Source organism: Schistocerca nitens, chromosome 2 (assembly GCF_023898315.1).
Source record: "Schistocerca nitens isolate TAMUIC-IGC-003100 chromosome 2, iqSchNite1.1, whole genome shotgun sequence".
NCBI lineage: Eukaryota > Metazoa > Arthropoda > Insecta > Orthoptera > Acrididae > Schistocerca > Schistocerca nitens.
In genome coordinates this window covers 743,747,628-743,767,826 of record NC_064615.1, presented here as the reverse complement: position 1 = coordinate 743,767,826, position 20,199 = coordinate 743,747,628, and the positions used below count along the sequence as shown (strand labels likewise).

At 44.1% G+C, this 20,199-nt stretch overlaps 1 protein-coding gene across 1 annotated transcript in view; it reads left to right on the top strand.

Annotated features, from left to right (window-relative positions):
• LOC126236965 (mitochondrial carrier protein Rim2) overlaps nucleotides 1-20,199 on the top strand; it is a 172,226-nt gene that overhangs the window by 140,747 nt on the left and 11,280 nt on the right. The window contains exons 4-5 of the mRNA XM_049946671.1: nucleotides 3,270-3,394; nucleotides 14,282-14,507. Of these exons, the coding sequence (XP_049802628.1) occupies nucleotides 3,270-3,394; nucleotides 14,282-14,507 (351 nt within the window). The remainder of the gene's footprint in view (nucleotides 1-3,269; nucleotides 3,395-14,281; nucleotides 14,508-20,199) is intronic.

Below are 20,199 nucleotides of genomic sequence, written 5' to 3'. Positions count from 1 at the left end.
ACGGTCCCCATCGTTAATCCCCCGGACAGATTCTACACGGGGTCGGTGCGCCTCCCCGAATCCTGAAAGCGGCGTGCTAACGAGCACGGCTGTTCGGTCAGGTTGTTTTACTAGAATATAAAATGCCTTAATACATTGTCTAGTCACATTGTGACCATCTCTTTTAAAATCCTGAACAACCACTTTCGCAGCAGGTAGGGGTGGATATGGTCGCCAAGGATACATGCCTACATGCATACTTGCGTTGATCCACTATCCTTTCCAGAATGACGAGACCACATGGGGAATACCATGAAAACATTCCCCAGACCATAACGCTCTCTCTTCTCTGGCCTAGACTCATACATGTTGCCCGGTATTTGCTTTCTGACATTCCTCGCTGTACACGCCAACGGCCACGGAGTATAAAACGTGATTTCATCTGAAAAGGCCACTTGTCGCCACCCAGTGGGCGTCCATTTGCGGCACTGGTGTGCAAATTCCAGGCTTCCTCGCCGATGAGCAGCAGTTAGCATGGTACATTAACGGGGCGCCTGCAGCGGAATCTCATATGCAGCTACGTTCGCTGAACGGTCTTTGAGGAGACACCGTTGTTAGCCCCTTGGTTCGTCTTGGCGGTCAGCTGCTAGACAGTTGCACGTCTATACGCCTGTACATATCTCCGCAACTGTCGCTCACGCCTGTGGTCCATGACCCGTGGTGCACCAGAGTTGCTTCGGCGCTGGTTTTGAATAACGGCGGCACGGTGAACGGTTCGGAAGTGCTTCTATCCTTGGCGCGAGAGAGAATTTGAGTGTCAGATAAATCTCTCCGCATATTACGACAACGATGGCACTGTCCCCCCCCCCCCCCCTCCTCTACACGCTTTATTAACCTTCCAGTGCCGCGCGGGATTACCCTGGCGGTCTAGGACGCTGCAGTCATGGACTGTGCGGCTGGTCCCGGCGGAGGTTCGAGTCCTCCCTCGGGCATGGGTGTGTGTGTGTGTTTGTCCTTAGGATAATTAAGGTTAAGTAATGTGTAAGCTTAGGGACTGATCACCTTAGCTGTGAAGTCCCACAAGATTTCGCACACATTTGAAACTTCCAGTGCTAGTGCTGCCACCTGCCATCTGTGCGTTGATGCAGGCTGACTTCGAACATTGTCGGTGGTCACGTTAATATGACTGGACCGTGCGTGATGATAGTCGTAGTACATCTGTGGTTAGATCAGTAAATCGCTTTTGTATAACTTACAAGAAATAGTTCAGAGAGAAATACGTAATTCGAAAACAATCTGTCCGAAAATTTGAAAAGTACCTAGGTCAGAATTTGATTTACGAACTACAGCCATAATCAGTATTTAGGTTCGCAGGAGAACTTCTCTAAAGTTTGGAAGGTAGGAGACGAGGTAATGCCGGAAGTAAAGCTGTGAGGACGGGGCGTAAGTCGTGCTTGGGTAGCTCAGACGGCAGAACACTTGGCCGCGAAAGGCAAAGGTCTGGAGTTCGAGTCTCGGTCCGGCACACAGTTTTAAACTGCCAGGACGTTTCGTAATCAGTATTTCACTTAAAAGGGAAACTCCCATCGTATCCTCTTCAGATTTAATGGTAAGAGGGCCCAGTGGAAAGTCCGTCATAAACTGAATACAGATCAAGGATGAAAACAGAAAGAAGGTGCACTTGACAGGAAAAAAGCAAAATAGGAACAGTAACTTGTCCAAGAACAAAAAGTGAAATACAGAGCGGCCCAAGAGAAATGACGTGGTAGTTAAGTGGTTACGGTGTTGGACTACTTGGACTACAATGCTGGCTAGCCGTGTTCAAACTTCCCTACTTCCCTTTTACCTTTTTATTTTTCTTTTTTCCGTTTCTCAATGTCGTGTGTGCGTGTGTGTGTGTGTGTGTGTGTGGGGGGGGGGGGGGGGGTAGTAATGTCAGTTTGCAACAGTGAGGTGTAATGTGGGGACCTATAATGACAGTTGATTCTGCACAAGTACTTTATTAGCAGCCGAAAGGAAGTGACTTTCGAATGGGAACCGCAAACGAATGATGATAAGGCTTCACCGAAAAACACGTCTGGTGTGTCATACACGGCATTAGTGACAATGTCTCTCATATGACAGGAATATGTTACCGACGCACCTAATTTGTACGCCTCGTACGTGAGATATGCCTCCTTGCTCGATATAAGTGTTCGCATGAATGTGAACCTGATCCCTCCGAAGAAAATTTTGAAAACGTAATAGTTTGTCACATAAGCCGCAACAATGAATGCAACAATTTCAAATTCAGTTCCTGTGTGCTTTGTCAAAACACATGGTTTTAACGTTTTTGAAGTTGCATTACGTTTCGGAAGTCTTGACTCTTGAATTCCTTTGTTGGTACATAGTTCACACCCATTTGTTTGTTGTTTCCATTTCTGAGAGACGCCCGTGGTATTCTGCCTGCTATCACTATTCATCACATTTGCTTACCTCGGTAACGTAATCTTAACACATGACTCAAATTCTAGTTCAGTGTATAGTATGCCAACGGAAAGAAAACAAACGTAGCAATGACCGGACGGACAGTTCATAATTGTGAGGAAAAAAATAAATGGCACGAGGGAGTTTTGAACACGGCTCGCCCGCTGGGCAGTCCAACACCATGACACCCGGGACCTCATTGCTGTTTCAGGCTGTTCTTTATTGCACTTCTTGTATCGTTCATTGTTTCTCTTTTGACTTTTTTCACAGTTTTCGTGCTTGATCTGAGTTGGGGAGCGGGAGCGGGGGTGAGATAGGGAGCTTTCCTTGTTACGACGGCGATAGTGAATACAATTCTGAACACTAGCTATAAATGAGCCTGTTAATGGGAGGTTCCCTGTACTTTCACTAATTTCCCTTCTTTCGAGAAGTATGTGTTTTTTTCCGCTTAAGTAGAGGACCCTCGCTTTCTGTCTTGCCTTACTCAACTGGCTGTGACTTGCAGACACTCAAACCGTGGCTGATTCGTTGACAGTAATTACGGCCAGCCTGAGGATGTGAGACTTTCCTTGCCTGTACTCTGTGTTAAATGTAGCTTGTTTATACAATTTGACACCTTTTTTTTTTCGAGAAACTTTAGTCTTCCTGCTATTTTATTACCCGGAAATAAGCTGAGGAGGGTCCCACAGGCGACTGGCAGGCGCGGGCTGTTGCCACTGTGGCGGCTTCTCTTTTTCAGCTGCGTGCCGGGCAGGGGGCGGTAGCGGTAGTCTGGGCTGAGGGCTAGGACAGTAAGCAGCACGCGGGGCGCTTCTCTGCCGCAGGTTTCGTCGCGTCCACGGCCACCAACCCCATCTGGTTCATCAAGACGCGCCTCCAGCTTGACTACGCGCGCGACGGGCACCGCATGACGGCGGCGCAGTGCATCCGCAGGATCTACAAGACCAAGGTAAGCCGACTCATTCTCGTATTGGCATTGACCCCCCCCCCCCCCCCAAGAGGATAATAACACAAGGAGACAACACTCGGCGACTATCAGCCAAATTGAAAAACGCTGCGCCATGTTTTATGTCTTCAGTACAAAGGGACGTGGTGTAGGATAGTGGTAGATAATGTCAGAGAGACGATGTAAAATACAGACTGGCAATAGTAAGCAAAGCCTGAAAGAGAAGGAATTTGCTAACATTGAATATACACTGAAGAGCCAAAGAAACTGGTACAGGTGCCTAATATCGTGTAGGGCCCCCGCGAGCATGCAGACGTTCAGCGACAAGCCGTCCCATGGACTCTACTAATGTCTGAAGTATTGCTGGAGAGAAGTGACACTATGAATCTTGCAGGGCTGTCCATAAATCCGTAAGAAAACGAGGAGGTGGAGATATCATCTGAACAGCGCGTTGCAAGAAATTCCAGATATGCTCAATAAAGTTCATGTCTGGAGAGTTCGGTGGCCAGATGAAATGTTTTAGCCGGCCGCGGTGGTCTCGCGGTTCTAGGCGCTCAGTCCGTCCTGCCTCGGGCATGGGTGTGTGTGATGTCCTTAGGTTAGTTAGGTTTAAGTAGTTCTAAGTTCTAGGGGACTGATGACCACCGATGTTAAGTCCCATAGTGCTCAGAGCCATTTGAACCATTTTTTGAAATGTTTAAACTCGGGAGTGTGTTCCTGGAGCCCCTGCGTAGCAGTTCTGGACGTGTGCGGTGTCGCATTATCCGGCTGGAATTGCCCAAGTCCGTCGGAATGCACACCTGACATGAATGGATGCAGGTGATCAGACAGGATGCTTACGTAGGTATCACATGTCAGTCTTATGTAGACGTATCAGGGGTCCCATATCACTCCAACTGCACACGCCCCACACCATTACGGAGCTTCCACTAGCCTGAACAGTCTTCTACTGACTTGCGGGGTCCATGGATTCATGAAGTTGTCTCCATACCCGCAAATGCCCATCCGCTCGATCCAATTTGAAACGAGACCCATCCGATCAGGCAACATGTTTCCAGTCGTCAACAGGACAATGTTGATGTTAACGGGCCCAGGCGAGACGTAAAGCTTTGTGTCGTGCAGTCAGCAAGGGCACACGAGTGTGCCTTCGGTTCCGAAAGCTCATATCGATGATGCTTCGTTGAATGGTTCGCGCACTGACACTCGTTCACTCGTTGGCGGCCCAGTATTGAAACCTGCAGCAATTCCCGGAAGGGTTGCAATTATGTCACGTTGAAAGATTCTCTTGAGTCGCCGTCGGTCCCCTTCTTACAGGATATTTTCCCGGCCGCAGCGATGTCGGAGATTTGATGTTTTACTGAATTCCTGATAAGGCGGTACACTCGTGAAATAGTCGTATGGGAAAATCCCCACTTCGTCGCTACCTCGAAGATTGTGTGTCCCATAGCTCGTGCGCCGACTAAGATACCACGTTCAAACTTCAGTACAATAAGCAGATTCAAACGGGTACAGGTTGCCGTAGTTAGAGAGATGAAAGAACAGGACAGACCAGTATGGACAGTCAAAGCAGTCTTCAGACTGAAGATGACAGTAATACAGGGTGTTCATAAATTATCCTGACAGCTTAAGACTAATACGTTTAACACTATAATAGATATTAACAAATGGTTCTCAGCATGTGATAACTGTTTTTTTACTCACCCATACACTCCATTGTGTGCACCATTAGTGACACAGATATCTAGTTGGAATTAAGTCTCTCCATGTACGATTCAATGTCTCCACGGTGAGACACGTTCAGATCCATTGCGAATGCGTGCCTTAACGCCCTGTAGTCTCTAACCTTGGTTCGGTACGCCAAATCCTTAACAAAACCCCACAGGCAGAAGTCTAGTGGCGTGAGGCCAGGGGATCGTGGCGGCCGTCTAAATGGACCATCTCGTCCGATCCACGTATCCGAAAACTTTTCATTTAGAAATTGACGGGCTTTTGCGTCACCTGCAAGGTAAAAGCTTAAGAGTTATCACAGGCTGAAAACCATTTCCGAATATCTAGTATAGTTTTAAAGTTATTAAAGTCTTAAGTTGTACAGATAACACCCTGTATGTCAAATAATTACGAAATACACCCATCTCATAATGATCAACAGTTAACAGTCGAGTCTTTCTGCAGTGGGTGTAACATATACAGTAAGGTTGTAATTAAACTTTCGCTACTTGAGTCAGTGTAGTCGGAAAGCTATTTACCGTTTGGTTACCCAAATTTATATGAATGATATTCAGACTATGCGCTGCAGTATTTATTTTCGTAGAGTTAGTGTCCTGACTTTCCGTTAGGCGCCGGTACAGCGACGTAGGGTCGAAACACAAACCTCAGTGTGCATTGCAGTTGAACACAGCCAACATGGGTCTGGACAACACAGGAGTTGAAATGGTTCGAATTAACTGACGATGTGGGAATTGCTCCTGGGAGAGGCCGACGGTTAATAGCACCACAAACTGGTGAAGCTACTGTTTGCCATGGCGGCGTATGCAATGTGCGATCTTCAAACAGTGCACGAGCTGTCACGACAGCTGACCATTCCATGGTCCACCGTTGTTTTGGGCAGCAGTAGAGGAATGTCTAGTCTATTGCCGTTCCAGGATGCCGTGGATGCAGTCTGTCGTCACGCTGAGCGACATTTTTAACCTGAAACGTAAAAGTGGTCCGCAGTTGACAAATATTACCGTCTCATGTGGAAATTAAAATGTTGCTTTCAATAGTTTATTCGTTATTTCTCGTTCCTATATCCTTGCCGATGTTTCCACGATGCTTTAATCAGTCATTTGTCACGGGACCCTCATAAGTAGCGAATGTTTAATTATAACCACTCTGTGTATATAAATATAGTAGTCCCAATGAGTTGTGTGACATTCACAATGAGAAACCGCCGTCCGTAGAAAATCAGTGTAGGGCCACTCCTGGTATCCTTAAACACATCCATTTTTACACTACAGGTGGAACTACTACAAAAAAAGACCGAAATGTGAGAAAGATATATGCGATCTGCAAATTTCGGAGAACAGATTTGAGAGAGAAACGCTTTAGAAAAAGTTAACTCCTGCATAATTTGTGCGTAGCGTGTGCTTAACTTTAATTTCAGTTTGAAATTAGCTAAATAAATCTGCTGTTATATGGATCTAATATGGAAACTTCCCCCCACGAATCAACTGTATTAAGACTTAACCCGCCCCGGCTAGTGAAATATGCAAGGAAGTTATCTGATCCTAAGTTTACAAAATTAATACCCGAAAATTCTACGTAGCTGCGGCTCGCTTTTCCTGAAACAGTTAATTATGCTCTTCATATGAATTCCTTTTTTCCAAAACGATTAAACATGTACACAAAGATGCAAAGATTTACTTTCGTAGAGTAATTTAAACTTTCCACTTCCTATTTTACGTGCAAAGGTCTCTCATTACTAATTGAATTAGTAATTTAAAACTATAGCAAGTATCTATTCAAAGGAAATCACTTGCCCCCTTATAATACATTTTCTTAGCACTATTATAAATTAACAAAAAGAAACATAAGCCAATTGTTGACGTAATTTGTATTTAAACTGTGAAAAATTGAAGCAATAATGTTACTTCAGAATACTGTATTCGTACAAAAACGTTATTCATCATACCATCCGTTTAGCAACGGAATTTCGAAACGGAACAGTAACTTTTGTTCTTCTGAAGTTTTGCGAACAAAGTTACAAACTATAACGAAACTCTGTCAAGATTCTCGGCGAGAGGAACATACAGTATTAAAGTTTCATTACACAAGTAAACCAATACATCAATGTACACAAAATAAAAGTTACAGAACATGTGTAAACCTGTATACATCAGTTCAGAAATTCTGTACATACCGTGCAAAACAAACACGAAGTATTGCTTTTAAAACAGCTGCAGAATGGTCTCTCAAATCAAAATCTGGCGGCTTCGGCTGATGTTAAATTTCCCGTTAGTGCCAAAGATGATTAAATGTTTTCGTTCAACTCCCGGCTTTGAGACTAAACAGTGAAATGATGTCTGTAGGGATAATACAAACTTGCACAGAGCTTACTGTTGCTAAATAACGAAGAATTCTTTAAGATAAATGTTATCAGATTGTGTATGGAATTTTAAGTAACGATTTATTGGGTTTTATTTTTTCACTTAAAGACAGTCTCATGAAGATATGGAGGTAAGACCACGAAAGGGTCGTGACTAACAGATTTTTATAACTTGTCCGTTGACAATGTTGACTATACTGTTTGTGTGTACTACAGCCACGGTTCCATCTCTTCTAACTCAAGGACTTCGTTCCGTGTATAGAAGTAGGGGTGCAATAATCAGATTCAGATTATTGTGACCATTATTCAATATCAACAGTAGGCAAAGTACTGTGTTCAGGGAGCAGCTTGATGGACTAGGAGTGAACTAATAACATTTCGGTAGAATTTTACACCTGCCTGTAGCCACTTGTCGAATGCTCCACTATGCTGGAAGGTAAGTGATGAAGTATCTTTCTTATTGACAGAATAAGCCAGGCGGTCCTGTAGGTGTTCCCTTGTAGTACTGGGACAAGGGAATAGCGTTAAAGTCGTGGACTGTACTGTTCTAACTGCTCACACACTTTTCGGTCGGAGTGACTTGTGCTAGCTACACCGAAGATCCATTCCACCAGGGCAGACAACAAGAGTGTAAAAATATGAAAGACGGAGATAGAATTTAACTGGTCGGAATAATTTCCAATACGTCCGCAGGTCGTACGTATTGGGCCCTTGAAATTGTGGTGCTTTCTTAACGAAGTGGTTCTGCCAATTCTGTTTGCTGTCCTCCATGCCATGGAGGTAATATAGCGGCCAGCAGTTGGTTCCACATAGACGTTCTCAGATTGGCCTGTAACCAGGGTTCTATATTGCAGAACGCAGAAAATGACTTCTAACTTGGGCACCAAACGAAGAGAACACCAGACGTAATTACTGTCAGATTCTCACAAACCTTCACGTAACGTGGGCGTGACAACTGGGAGCATTATTGGAAATTTTTCTGATTTCGAAAAGAGTAGTGGTCTTTGGTCTGATGGTTTTCCTTACCTCACAGTTTAAAGTGCATAATACGAGGCGTTTGAAAAGCCCGTGCAGTCAGATAGATGGCACCACCGGCGCGTATCGAGGTCACGTTTAGTTAGTAGCATCTTTGGAAAGAACGCACACCAAGTTTCAGCTATATTGGTCTATTTTTTTGTGTTTGGCATTCGTGTGAATCAAGGAAGTCGAGTGATTGTCAAAAAATGATCGAAAAAGAATTTCGTGTGGTGGTTAAACATTACTTTATGAAAGGCAAAACGCCTCAGGAGACTAAAGAGAAGTTTGATAAACATTACGGTTACTCTGCACCTTCGATTAGAACAGTTAGTAAGTGGTTTCAAAATTTTCGGGGTGGCCATATGGGCACAAGTGATGCTGAACGTTCTGGACGCCCCGTGGAGGTTACGACTCCAGAAATCATCGACAAAATCCATGATATGGTGATGGATGACAGAAGAGTTAAGGTTTGTGAGATTGCTAGTGCTGTGGGCATCTCGAATGAACGGGTACATAATATTTTGCACAGACATTTGGACATAAGAAAGCTATCCGCAAGATGGGTTCTGCGATTGCTCACGCTTGACCAAAAACGGAATCGTGAGAAGTGTTGCAAGGATAGTTTGCAGCTGTTCAAGAAGAATCTGCAGGACTTTAAGCGTCGTTTCGTCACTGTGGATGAAACATGGATCCATTACTAGGTAATTTCCTAGAATGATTGCCTATCGAAGTCGCGGGGTCCAAAAGTTACATATCGGACGTGCGATCGTAGATCGATCATGCGACTCTGGTGGCGGGCATTATGATCAATTATTTGTGATCGTCATTTTATCTGTTTTCTGTCGTTCCCTTAGTTGCTCTAAATTACACACCTCCGCGAATTATTTGAGAGTTGCTAGTGATACCTAGCCGATTTGTGTCGGTAGTGAGTGGGATATCTGGTGTTCTTGACGTTTCTGTGGCGGATTCTCTCACATGGAAAAACCTAATTCCATGCTTATCCCCCATAGAAAATTGTTCGACTTTTAGTCGCAAATATGGAGTACTACCGGACAACGAAAGGAGGGACTGTGTAGACTGGTGGTGCGAGGTGTGTACAACTTCGTAAGAACAGTTTCGATGCTGAAATACCTTTGCAATTTCATTGCGGACAGTGCGGAAAACGAACGCGTATAAGGATGAATACATGGTTCGACTCGTCCAAATTATCCATCCAGACCAGCGTAATGGCCTTTCACATGACGACAAAACCGACGACGACAAAGGTAAGTCGTCTCCTTTGTAATTCAGTGTTTTTTGTAACGCTCTTGTTTTGTCGTTGCTGTAGCGACCACCGTAAATATACTCAAACGTCCGCCACCAGAGTCCATGATCGATTTATGACACGTTCGATATGTATCGTTTGGACACCGCGACTTCGATAGACAATCATTCTTGGAAATTACCCATTACTATACTCCTGAGACCAAACAACAATCTAAACAATGGGTTACCAAGGGAGAATCTGCACCAAAAAAGACGAAGACCATTCCTTCGGCCGGAAATGTTATGGCGTCTGTCTTTCCGGATTCCCAAGGGATAATCCTCATAGAATATCTGGAAAAGGGTAAAACCATTACAGCTGAATATTTTTCATCGTTATTGGACCGTTTGAAAACAGAGCTCCAAGAGAAACGTCCGCAATTGGACCGCAAAAAAGTCCTTTTCCATCATGCCAATGCACCAGCACACACCTCAGCCGCTGTGGTCGCAAAATTAATGGAAGTACGATTCCAACTCGTTTCACATCCCCCCCTATTTTCCAGACTTGTCTCCCTCGGACTTCAATTTATTCCCCAATTTGAAGAAATGGCTGGCGGGACAAAGCTTTTATTCAAAGGAGGAGGTGATTGCAGCAACTAATAGCTATTTTGCAGACGTGGACAAAACTAATAGCTATTTTGCAGACGTGGACAATTCCTATTATTCGGAAGAGATCAACAAATTAGAACAGCGTTGGACGAAGTGTATAGGTCTAAAAGGAGACTGTCGAAACATAAAGGCTTACCCCAAGCACGTAAGTAGTTTTTATTTTTAAAAAAGGTTTACCCCAAACACGTAAGTAGTTTTTATTTTTGCACGGACTTTTCAAACGCCCCTCGTACATCATGGACTGCTAAGATAAAACCTAACTTGTAATTCATCAGAACAGTTGCAAATCGTGTTAAGTGGCAAATCTTCCAGTTGAGCGGATGAAACAACTGTCGGAGTACTTACGCCATCAGCGATTGGAATCTCAGCTGTCAGAGCTGTTCATTGCACCATTTAAGTGGTAAATTTGTGGTAAGGTCTTATGGGACCAAACTGCTGAGGTCATTGGTCCCTAAGCCTACTTTAACTTTTAACTTATGCTAAATACATACACACACACACACACACACACACACACACACACACACACACACACATACACACACGAGGGAGGACACGAACGTCCGACGGGGGAAGCCGCACGGACCGTGAAAAGACCGCGCAGCTACTCCGCGCGACACCAAGTGAAAGAGTGCTTCGACACGCATTATTGCAATCGTATCATCTGTAAACAACTTAAAAAAATTATCATTTAGCGTCACGCATTTAGCTTTGTGATAGTAGCGTAGTTCTTGTACCAGTTTAGATTTGAACGGTGTGGAATTTCAAATTTTTTCTGTGGATGCACCGTAGACTGTTACAAGTTACAGGGCGGCAGCGCCTTTGCTGATTGTGGCAGGCTATGCTATCAGCGTCAATCCAATAATGTTCGCAGGGCTTGATATCACTGAGTAGGAACAAGACTCAACACTTTATAAAGTGTCCGTTACAGATACATTCAGGTCCATCGCTACTTAAATGACGCGCTGTAAGCAAGCGTGCAATGGTGATTGTGTACTAGCAGGTGGCCTGCAAATGTTGAGTGTGAGCTATTGCTTCTCAATTCTCTGAGGTGTTCTGTGTACCTGGTTCTGAAATTTCTACATGTTTTGCCCATATACAGATTGACAGCAGTTGCAAGTAAGTTGGTATATACCGGACTGGCTGTATTTGTGTTGGTGGTATTTCTTCCAGGTCTGCTTTGTATTGTGCTGTTGGTTCTGTATGCTATGTTGAGTCCTTGTTTCTTTAGTATATTACCCACCCTGCGTGTGACTAGTTGCTGAGGCAATAAGAAACAATCAAAGAGAACAAAACCACCATAAAAGAAAACACAAAGGCTGCTGAAGAAAAAAACATACAGAAAACTACAGAACAAATTAACACAAGAATATGCCATCACAAAATCCGGCAAGAGTAATTCAATAGTAGTCATAAACAGAAATACATTGCCAAAACATTAGAATTCATGCAAAGCAACACCACCACCACAGAATTAAGAAGTGATCAAAGAAACCGAAAAAGTCTCTCTCTCTCTCTCTCTCTCTCTCTCTCTCTCTCTCTCTCTGCGCCCCAGTCCTGAAAACACACACACACACACACACACACACACACACACACCGCATATGCCAAATACACTTCAAACTCGCGCGCCTCACCTAACCAAATGGGCTATGAAACAAAGGAATACTACACAGCCACTGCCTGTGTTTGGATAAATCTGAGAAAGTGCCGTGTCAAGCGACCATAGGTCACGAAATCTGCCTATTCACTTCGCCATCAACATCACACCACAATACCAAAACCGTAAGTTACACACGAAAAACGTGATATATACTCATTTCCGTTTGTAAATGCATAAGAAACAAAAAATAAAAAATTACATTTTGCTCTTTGCAGATGAGAAGTTGTAGATTGTGTAGCAGAATAGCTACCAAAACAAACGTCCAATAGTATCATGAAAGGTATGTAAAGTAATGCATACAGCCACTCTTTTTGCCAATTAGCTATAAATAGAAATATGACATAATGTTATAAACACGTAGTGCATCAGGTCGTTAATAAATAGCTCAACTGTGAACTAGGAACAAATGATGTATAATATTTTACAACAATTACTCATTCACAATTGTATATATTATGTACCTAAAGTTGCGCTAAATGTTAATATGTAACAACGATTTTACAATTAGAAAAAATAAACAACCCACTGAAGATAGCACAAAACGTGCTGAAACATGTCGGGTGAAACAAAACAGAAAAAACGTGTCTTGCATAAGGCGGAATTCCTATTCCCATTTCGGAGCGTTCACGGACATAACTAGAAGAATTGCAACACCACAAGATGATATTAATACAGTTCAAAATTTTACAACTAAATTGATTTGTAGAATACATGTACTTCCACTGCATTTCAGTTATTCATTTTTGTCAAAGTACTTTTAACTAAATCTTATTGTTTCCAAGGGGTTTAATTTCTTTTTGTTGTAATATATCTTGATTTGATGCCTATCATATTTGTGAAGATATTGTGCACTGGTCCGTGTCGAAGAAATGCCAGTAGCACTGTTTGTGACTGATGGCGCCCCCACGACATGGATCGTTTGTTTCGTGGGCGAATGTACTCCGGATAAGGCAGCTCAACCGGTCTGCGCCATACAATGTTCATCACTCGCATACTAACGGAACCTGTTCTCATCATTGAAGGCAGCAGAAAGCCATTCCATTCTCTAGCCAACTGTTTGACGACGCCACAGTAGCCATGTTTGCGGTGTAGTGCTGTCGGTCGTAACATGACTAGATACAAACGTGATCTCAATCCTGTTGCAAGCAGGCAGTACCCAGTGATCCCTGATAACACAGCAATTGCACCTTGTTCCCAAATTTCGTCCCTGTATGATACTCGATCGGCAACCGCTGCTCGACAGTGCGTCGATCTCGACGGGACGTCCAGAGCCTGGTGTACAGGTGTGGGAATGTTCCACAGACCACTGTTGAAAGCAGCGACACACCACCGATATATTGTGCTCAGCATATGCCGCAGTCCATCGATGCCTTCATCTAGCTTCCCGCAGGCGCACAATGTGATCCCGTTCAATTGGCTGAAATTGTTCAAAATGAGTACGTACTCGTCGGTAAGGGATGGATGTCCACTGGAATGAATGTTGCAAACACTGTTCACCTCTAAACTTAGCACACCGAGTGAGGTGGGGCAGTGGCTAGCACACTGGATTGGCATTTGCGAGGACGACGGCTCAAACCCGCATCCGTGATTTCCCTAAATCGATTCAGGTAAATGCCGGGATGGTTCCTGTGAAAGGGCGTGACCGACTCTCTTCCCGATCCTTCCGTAATCCGATGGCACCGATGACCTCGCTGTTTGGTCCCCTCCCCCGAATCAACCAATCTAAACTTATAACAGATCCACCCGGCAGAGTCGAAACAGAGGGTGCCCAGACAGGCTTCCTGAGCGCCATCTCATCACCGATGACCGTGACATATGAATTACAAACACAGCAACCACTCGGTATACACATAATATACACTGGTGCCTCTGAACACAGTCCTCGAGAATGTTGCATCTTTTTCTGGCAGTGTAACTGCGAAAGCTGTTTAAATGTTCGTTCAGTTTATGAATATTTTAAAAGACAGACGTGAGCATTACTATTTAATATGATTGTTGGCGAAAGCTTCACAAAATAACGCACAAGAATTAAATTACCGAAATCTGTGTTAGGACAAAACCATGAAATGTGCGATACCACGCGCCTCGATAATTTAAAATGAACTGTCCTAACAGTCCGCTTGTCAAGAAAGTGTAGTGAACTGATTACCTCTGATAATGGTAAAAGTTCGGACTGTTGGTGTGCGGAAGGAATGCATGTGGCGCTTGTCCGCAGGGGGTGCTGGGCTTCTACAAGGGCATCTCGGCCTCGTACGTGGGCATCTCGGAGACGGTGGTGCACTTCGTCATCTACGAGGCGCTGAAAGCGCGTCTGGTGACCCATAGGCACAGCACGGGGTCTGGCGCGCCCTCCGACAGCAGGACGTCCAGGGACTTCCTGGAGTTCATGGCCGCCGGCGCCGTCTCAAAGACGGTCGCTTCCTGCGTCGCCTACCCCCATGGTGAGTACCTCACTGCCGCGAGAGAGAGAGAGAGAGAGAGAGAGAGAATGCATATGATTTAAACAGTGTTGCAAGAAGCAGATAGAATTTTAGGTACTGGAAGGATATTAGTCCCATAGGGTTCAATTTTTAGTATATTTCTATTACTTACATACGTGAATGAACTTCCCTTTAACATTCATCCAGCAGAAATGGCCCCTTCTTCTCCTTCTCTCTCTCTCTCTCTCTCTCTCTCTCTCTCTCTCTCTCTCTCTCAATCCCATCAGAGAGGAAGCAACACAAGAAATCGTTCATGAATTTTCAAAGAATCCTTAAGAGGGTATCTGCAAATGGACTCCACCTTAATTTTGAGAATACTAACTATATTCAGGGCAACAAATAGCCGTACTTACTGATGTGGCATCTGAAGAGGAGTCAATAAGTAGGATAGAATGTTCCATATTTTTAGGTATACGCACTGATGAAAGCTTGAACTGGTGAAAATATGTCAGAGCAGCTCAGTCAATTTAGATAAGCTCCTTTAGCTCTACGTATAATTGCTAGTCTTCCAAACAAATGAATCAACCTTCTAACTTAATATTTTTCGTATTTTCGCCAAGTAAAGCTGTACGAATCAATTGTCTGGTGCAGTTAATTACCTAGAAAGTATTGATTTCACAAAAGTGAACAGAGAGAATATTATGCGGTGTTCTCCGGTAGTCATCGTGGAGGTAACATCTTTTTCCTACAAAAATGAAAATATTTTGTTGAATCCCCCTACGTACAGAGAAATTAAAAAATGATTCAAATGGCTCTGAGCACTATGGGACTTCACATCTGAGGTCATCAGTCCCCTAGAACTTAGAACTGCTTAAACCTAACTAACCTAAGGACATCACTCACATTCATGCCCGAGGCAGGATTCGATCCTGCGACCGTAGCGTCGCGCGGTTCCAGACAGAAGCACGTAGAACCACTCGGCGACACCGGCCGGCAGAGAAATTACAACCGTAATAAAATAACAGTAAGAGATCGCACTGGAAGATTCAGATATCCATTTTTCCCACGTGTTGTTAGCATGGAACGGTCGAGAAATAATCTGTAAGTGGTTCTGTGAACCCTCTGCCAAGACTTAATAGTGAACTGCAGAGTAACGAGCGTAGATTTAGAAATATTAAAGTAAATGCCGAGTCATCTGAATAGAGGAATTGTCACTTGGAGTAACGCGCAGTTAGAAAGGTACCCACCGTAAATAAGGAAGTTAACAGTCGCCTTTGCCTAACACCCTTATATCCTATTTTTATTCTACACGATATATACCATAAGAAATGTTCCTTTGGCGCTGGGCGTTGTCCCAGATTGACTTCGCCTTTTTGTGCGTCCCATTAAACAAAATCGATGTGTGTGGCGCACTGGTAGAAACTGCAAATGTTAAATACGTACGAAACTTAATTTCGCCGTGCCATCATTTAAATTGTCTATAGTCTTATTAAGTAACTTAGTCATAACCATCTGAGTTCTTTTCGCCGCCATTTCCACCTTCTTTCTATGAGCTACTAACCCGTCTCAAACGACCGAGTAGTCTTGGAGATGTTACTTTTTTTCATATTTTAGCCTGTTGGTCACATATTTCTACAGTTTTTATAGAATTTTATCTAGAGTACTTTAATAATTTAGTCTGATGGTTATAATTTTGATACAAACACGCCATAGAAGCCAGATTATGTTTTGGACAAAAATAAAGCATTTCAACAACAGGAAAAGTGACGCAGCTCGTGTAAACATTCTTCATGCGGAAGTCAATATTTTTCGCGACTGCTCTATTGAATTTATGCGATTCTTCCAGTCACCCAGTTCTGCAATTGGCTAAGTTACCACTGATGATTGCTTAGAGATATGTAACGGAGGAGGATGTACGCTTTGCTATTTACATTAGATACAGCTGCGTCCTTGGCAAACAACCAATATCAACCGTTGTTTCGCTCTTATTACGTTATTCTCGAATGCAGAAGTGATTCACATACTTCGCTAATAACGAACCCCCATCGCTACTTAAGTTTATACTTAGGCTTTACTTCCTTCTTTACACGAACATTATGCGAGCTTCTCGAGTAGCTGTGCGCAGTAAGCTGCCTTCATACATTGTGTATCACCTTTGACCAGTGAGACTTCAGGGCAGGTGCCAACGCAGATTGGCAGGGGCCGTGCAACCTGCGCAAACGCCTCTGCGAGAATTTTGGCAGCATATCCAACTCCCACGTTGGCGAAGGCGAAAGTTGCGTAAACAGTGCGCAACGCACGGATATGCAAATTAGCAGGTTGGAAGTGAGACGAGTGCTCTGAAAATAGCGCTTCTCAAGGTGGGAAGGGAACGTAAAAAAATTAAACACAATAGCTGCAGCTGCTTTATTCATCCATAGGATCACTTTAACATGGCTTTTGGACATGAACCATCCCGGCATTTGCACGAAGAAATGTGGGGAAACAATTGAAAACCTAAATTAGAATGGCCGAATGAAGACTGGAGCCTCCGTCATCTCGAATACAAGGCCATTTCGTATAAAAAGAAGTGCCGCTTCGTTTGGTTTATCCAAATTGAAATGTTGCGTGTGGTTAGGGCCTCCCGTCGGTTAGACTGGATGCCTGGTGAAAGTCTTCTTTTCTTACCGCCACTTGGGCGACTTCTGTGTTGGAATATTATTATTATTATGATGATGATGATGACCTGCCAGGGTAGCCGAGCGCTCTAACGCGCTGCTTCCTGCGCCGGCCCCGGATCGAATCCGCCCGGCGGATTAACGACGAGGGCCGGTGTGCCGACCTGGATGTGGTTTTTAGGCGGTTTTCCACGTCCCGCCAGGTGAAGACTGGGCTGGTCCCCACGTTCCGACTCAGTTACACACGTCACCGCCATTTGAAACACGACCGCACTATTTCACGATTTACACTAGACGCAGACAGTTGGGGTACACTGATTCCGTCCTGGGGGGTAAGGGATGGCGGCAGGAAGGGCATCCGGCCACCCCTAACACTAACACTGCCAAATCCGTTGTAACCACGCGGACCCTGCGATCGCTGCGGGACTATGTCGTAAGCGGGATGATGATGATGATGATGATGATGACTACACAATACCCATTCCCCGAGCGAAGAAAATTTGCTGCTTTGCTGGGAATCGAACCCGGTCCCGTCGTATGCCATTCTGCCGCGCTCACCACTCTGCTATGAAGGCGAATGGTTTAACCCTAGTGTACAGTACTATTTTACACGAAAGTTATTAAATAACAAAAGGCCAATGCTTCACTTTCATTATTTTCTCACTGCGCACTGTCTGCGGCTTTTGCAAACGTGTCAAAATAATCGTACGGGTTGGTGGCTTCCATGTCCCCGGAGGCCTGGATACATAGTTGATGTGCATTGAAGGCTAAGATCCGGGGTGGTACGCGTCACTTTCAGTAAGTTTTCATCAGCCACTAAGATTTGTTTCAACTCACCTCGGCTGGTAACGTCCCGTCATTTCAGCGCCACGCCCGAATTAAAAGTTTACTTAGAAACTCAGCGCACCAGACGAGCATCTTAAATGGTTCAATGAAATAATCGCACGGTGTTGAAAAACATAGAGCTGGCGGTAGATCCAAAATTGTGCGGATTTTACTCTTGCTTTGTGAAAGAACGGAGTGTCTTAAATTTTACATAGTTGGTACTAGAAGGTACTCCAGCATGCCACTATTGTAGGTCACTATTACCACAATCTTCACAACTTCGTTGATAGCGACAGGAAAGTCACGTGTTCACAGTGATTACGCAAGTCTGGAAATGTTCTTAATTGAGTCAACAACACAACGTGGGTGGATAAAAAAATTGCATCGTAAGCCTCTTTAAAACCTGTTCGTCATAACCTTTATCAAAGTAGTATTTGGTTGACTCAAGTCAAAATTGTTTCGATCTCACAGGCACAGAATTAATACGAAAACAGTTGTGTATCTGTAAGTAATGTCACGAATACTGCGATTCAGTGAAAGGATGAAGTCTTGTTGATGGTTTCAGATATGCGCTAGTTATATAACGTTTTATTAGCAGCGGCGTCAGAATTCTGTGTTGCTGATTCGCTGCGTCACGTTCAGCAAGACTTTAAACCTGATAGTTTCTATCTTTAATCGAGAAACAAACCAAAAAACAGGGCTTAATAACCCGTAAATAACGTCTCACTCTACTGGAGAAAAAGTGAGTAGGTTGTAGTAAATAGCTTCCCCCACTACGCAGCTGTAGAAATTGCCAAGGTCCTGTTTATCAGTTTGGGAGGGCAGAATAACTGCGGCTTCATGCGGACTGATCGATCTAATACTTCGCTGCGATTTCTTCTTTCCCCTCTATTAACCAGTTCCTGCGAAGACAAAGTACCTTCAGAGGTACATAGGCACTGAGTGAGGGTTTTGACAATTTCCTGCTTCCTTAATTTGTACTGAAATTAAATTTATTGCAGATGCTTTTGATCTAGTGTTGCGGGGTGCCAGACAAAATGAGTCCTGATCATACCGCAGACATTAAAGGAAACACAGTGAACTGTAACATGTCATTCACGCGTGGCGTCGTTGTCATTTGTCAGTCAAACTAACCGACATTGTAGTTTCATTGAACGTATTCTTGGATGGGCATTATTGGAGAGTGTTTTGTGTGTGTTGGAGGGGTTGCATGAGAGACATAAATGTAAAGGTAATTTCCAGAGTATCCGAAAGAAGTGTGAGGCACCGTTACTGGTTATAGCGTATTTAAATGTAGTAGAATGCTCCGGAAGCTTTTTGATCCTGTTTGCAGCAGCTGTGCTTGTCTATAACAAAGCAGCGACGCTAGAAGACAGTATAGATTTGTAGGGTGGTGAATGGTGCAGGCTATGACAGTTGACTCTGGACATGAATAAATTTAGCATATTGCGCCACGCACACGCAAGAAATGAAAATCCACTACTGTGCAACTACACTATTGACGTCAAATTACTGGCAACAGTATGTATCGTACAATATGTAGGAGTAAAAATGTAACTCATCCACGAAGGAAGTGGTTTACAAGCAGTTTGTTTTATCTATTCTTGAGTACTTTTCGTCAAACTGGGACCCATATATATGGGGAGGGGAGAGGGCGGGCGTGGGAGGAGGAGAGAGAGATTAAGTACATGATCGTGCCTGCCATATTGTAATACGGTAATTGGAGGCGTACACCGGTCGCACGTGCTCTGGTTGAGAATACGCATTAGTCAGTGGGAACGTTGTCGACCTTGTCGACGAGGAGGGAGGGCTGAGAACAAGAGGCATATTCTGCGTCGCAGGCTTTCATCGAACGGTGTGACGCAACACTGGGACGCGGCGGCTAGCAGTAGCAGTCACAGTAGTGGCCGCATCCGGATGCGGGGGTCGCCGGTTCACTGACAAATTCTCTCTCTCTCTCTCTCTCTCTCTCTCTTTCTTTCTTTCTTTCGCCCCCCCCCCCCACCCACTCTGGCACTCGTTTGTCTCCGCTGCATCAGTATTTTTAGTGGTGGATCACTTTTCAAGAAGATTGAAAATGTGGTATTATGATACAAGAATAGGCAGCCGTGGTCTTAGAGAAGGCTCTATCTCGAAATTGGTCACGAGTGACGGAGGAAAATAACGAAAAACCTAAATCAAGAGTGGTCGGCCGGGGGTTCGGACCTTCATCCTTCGGAATACAAGCACAG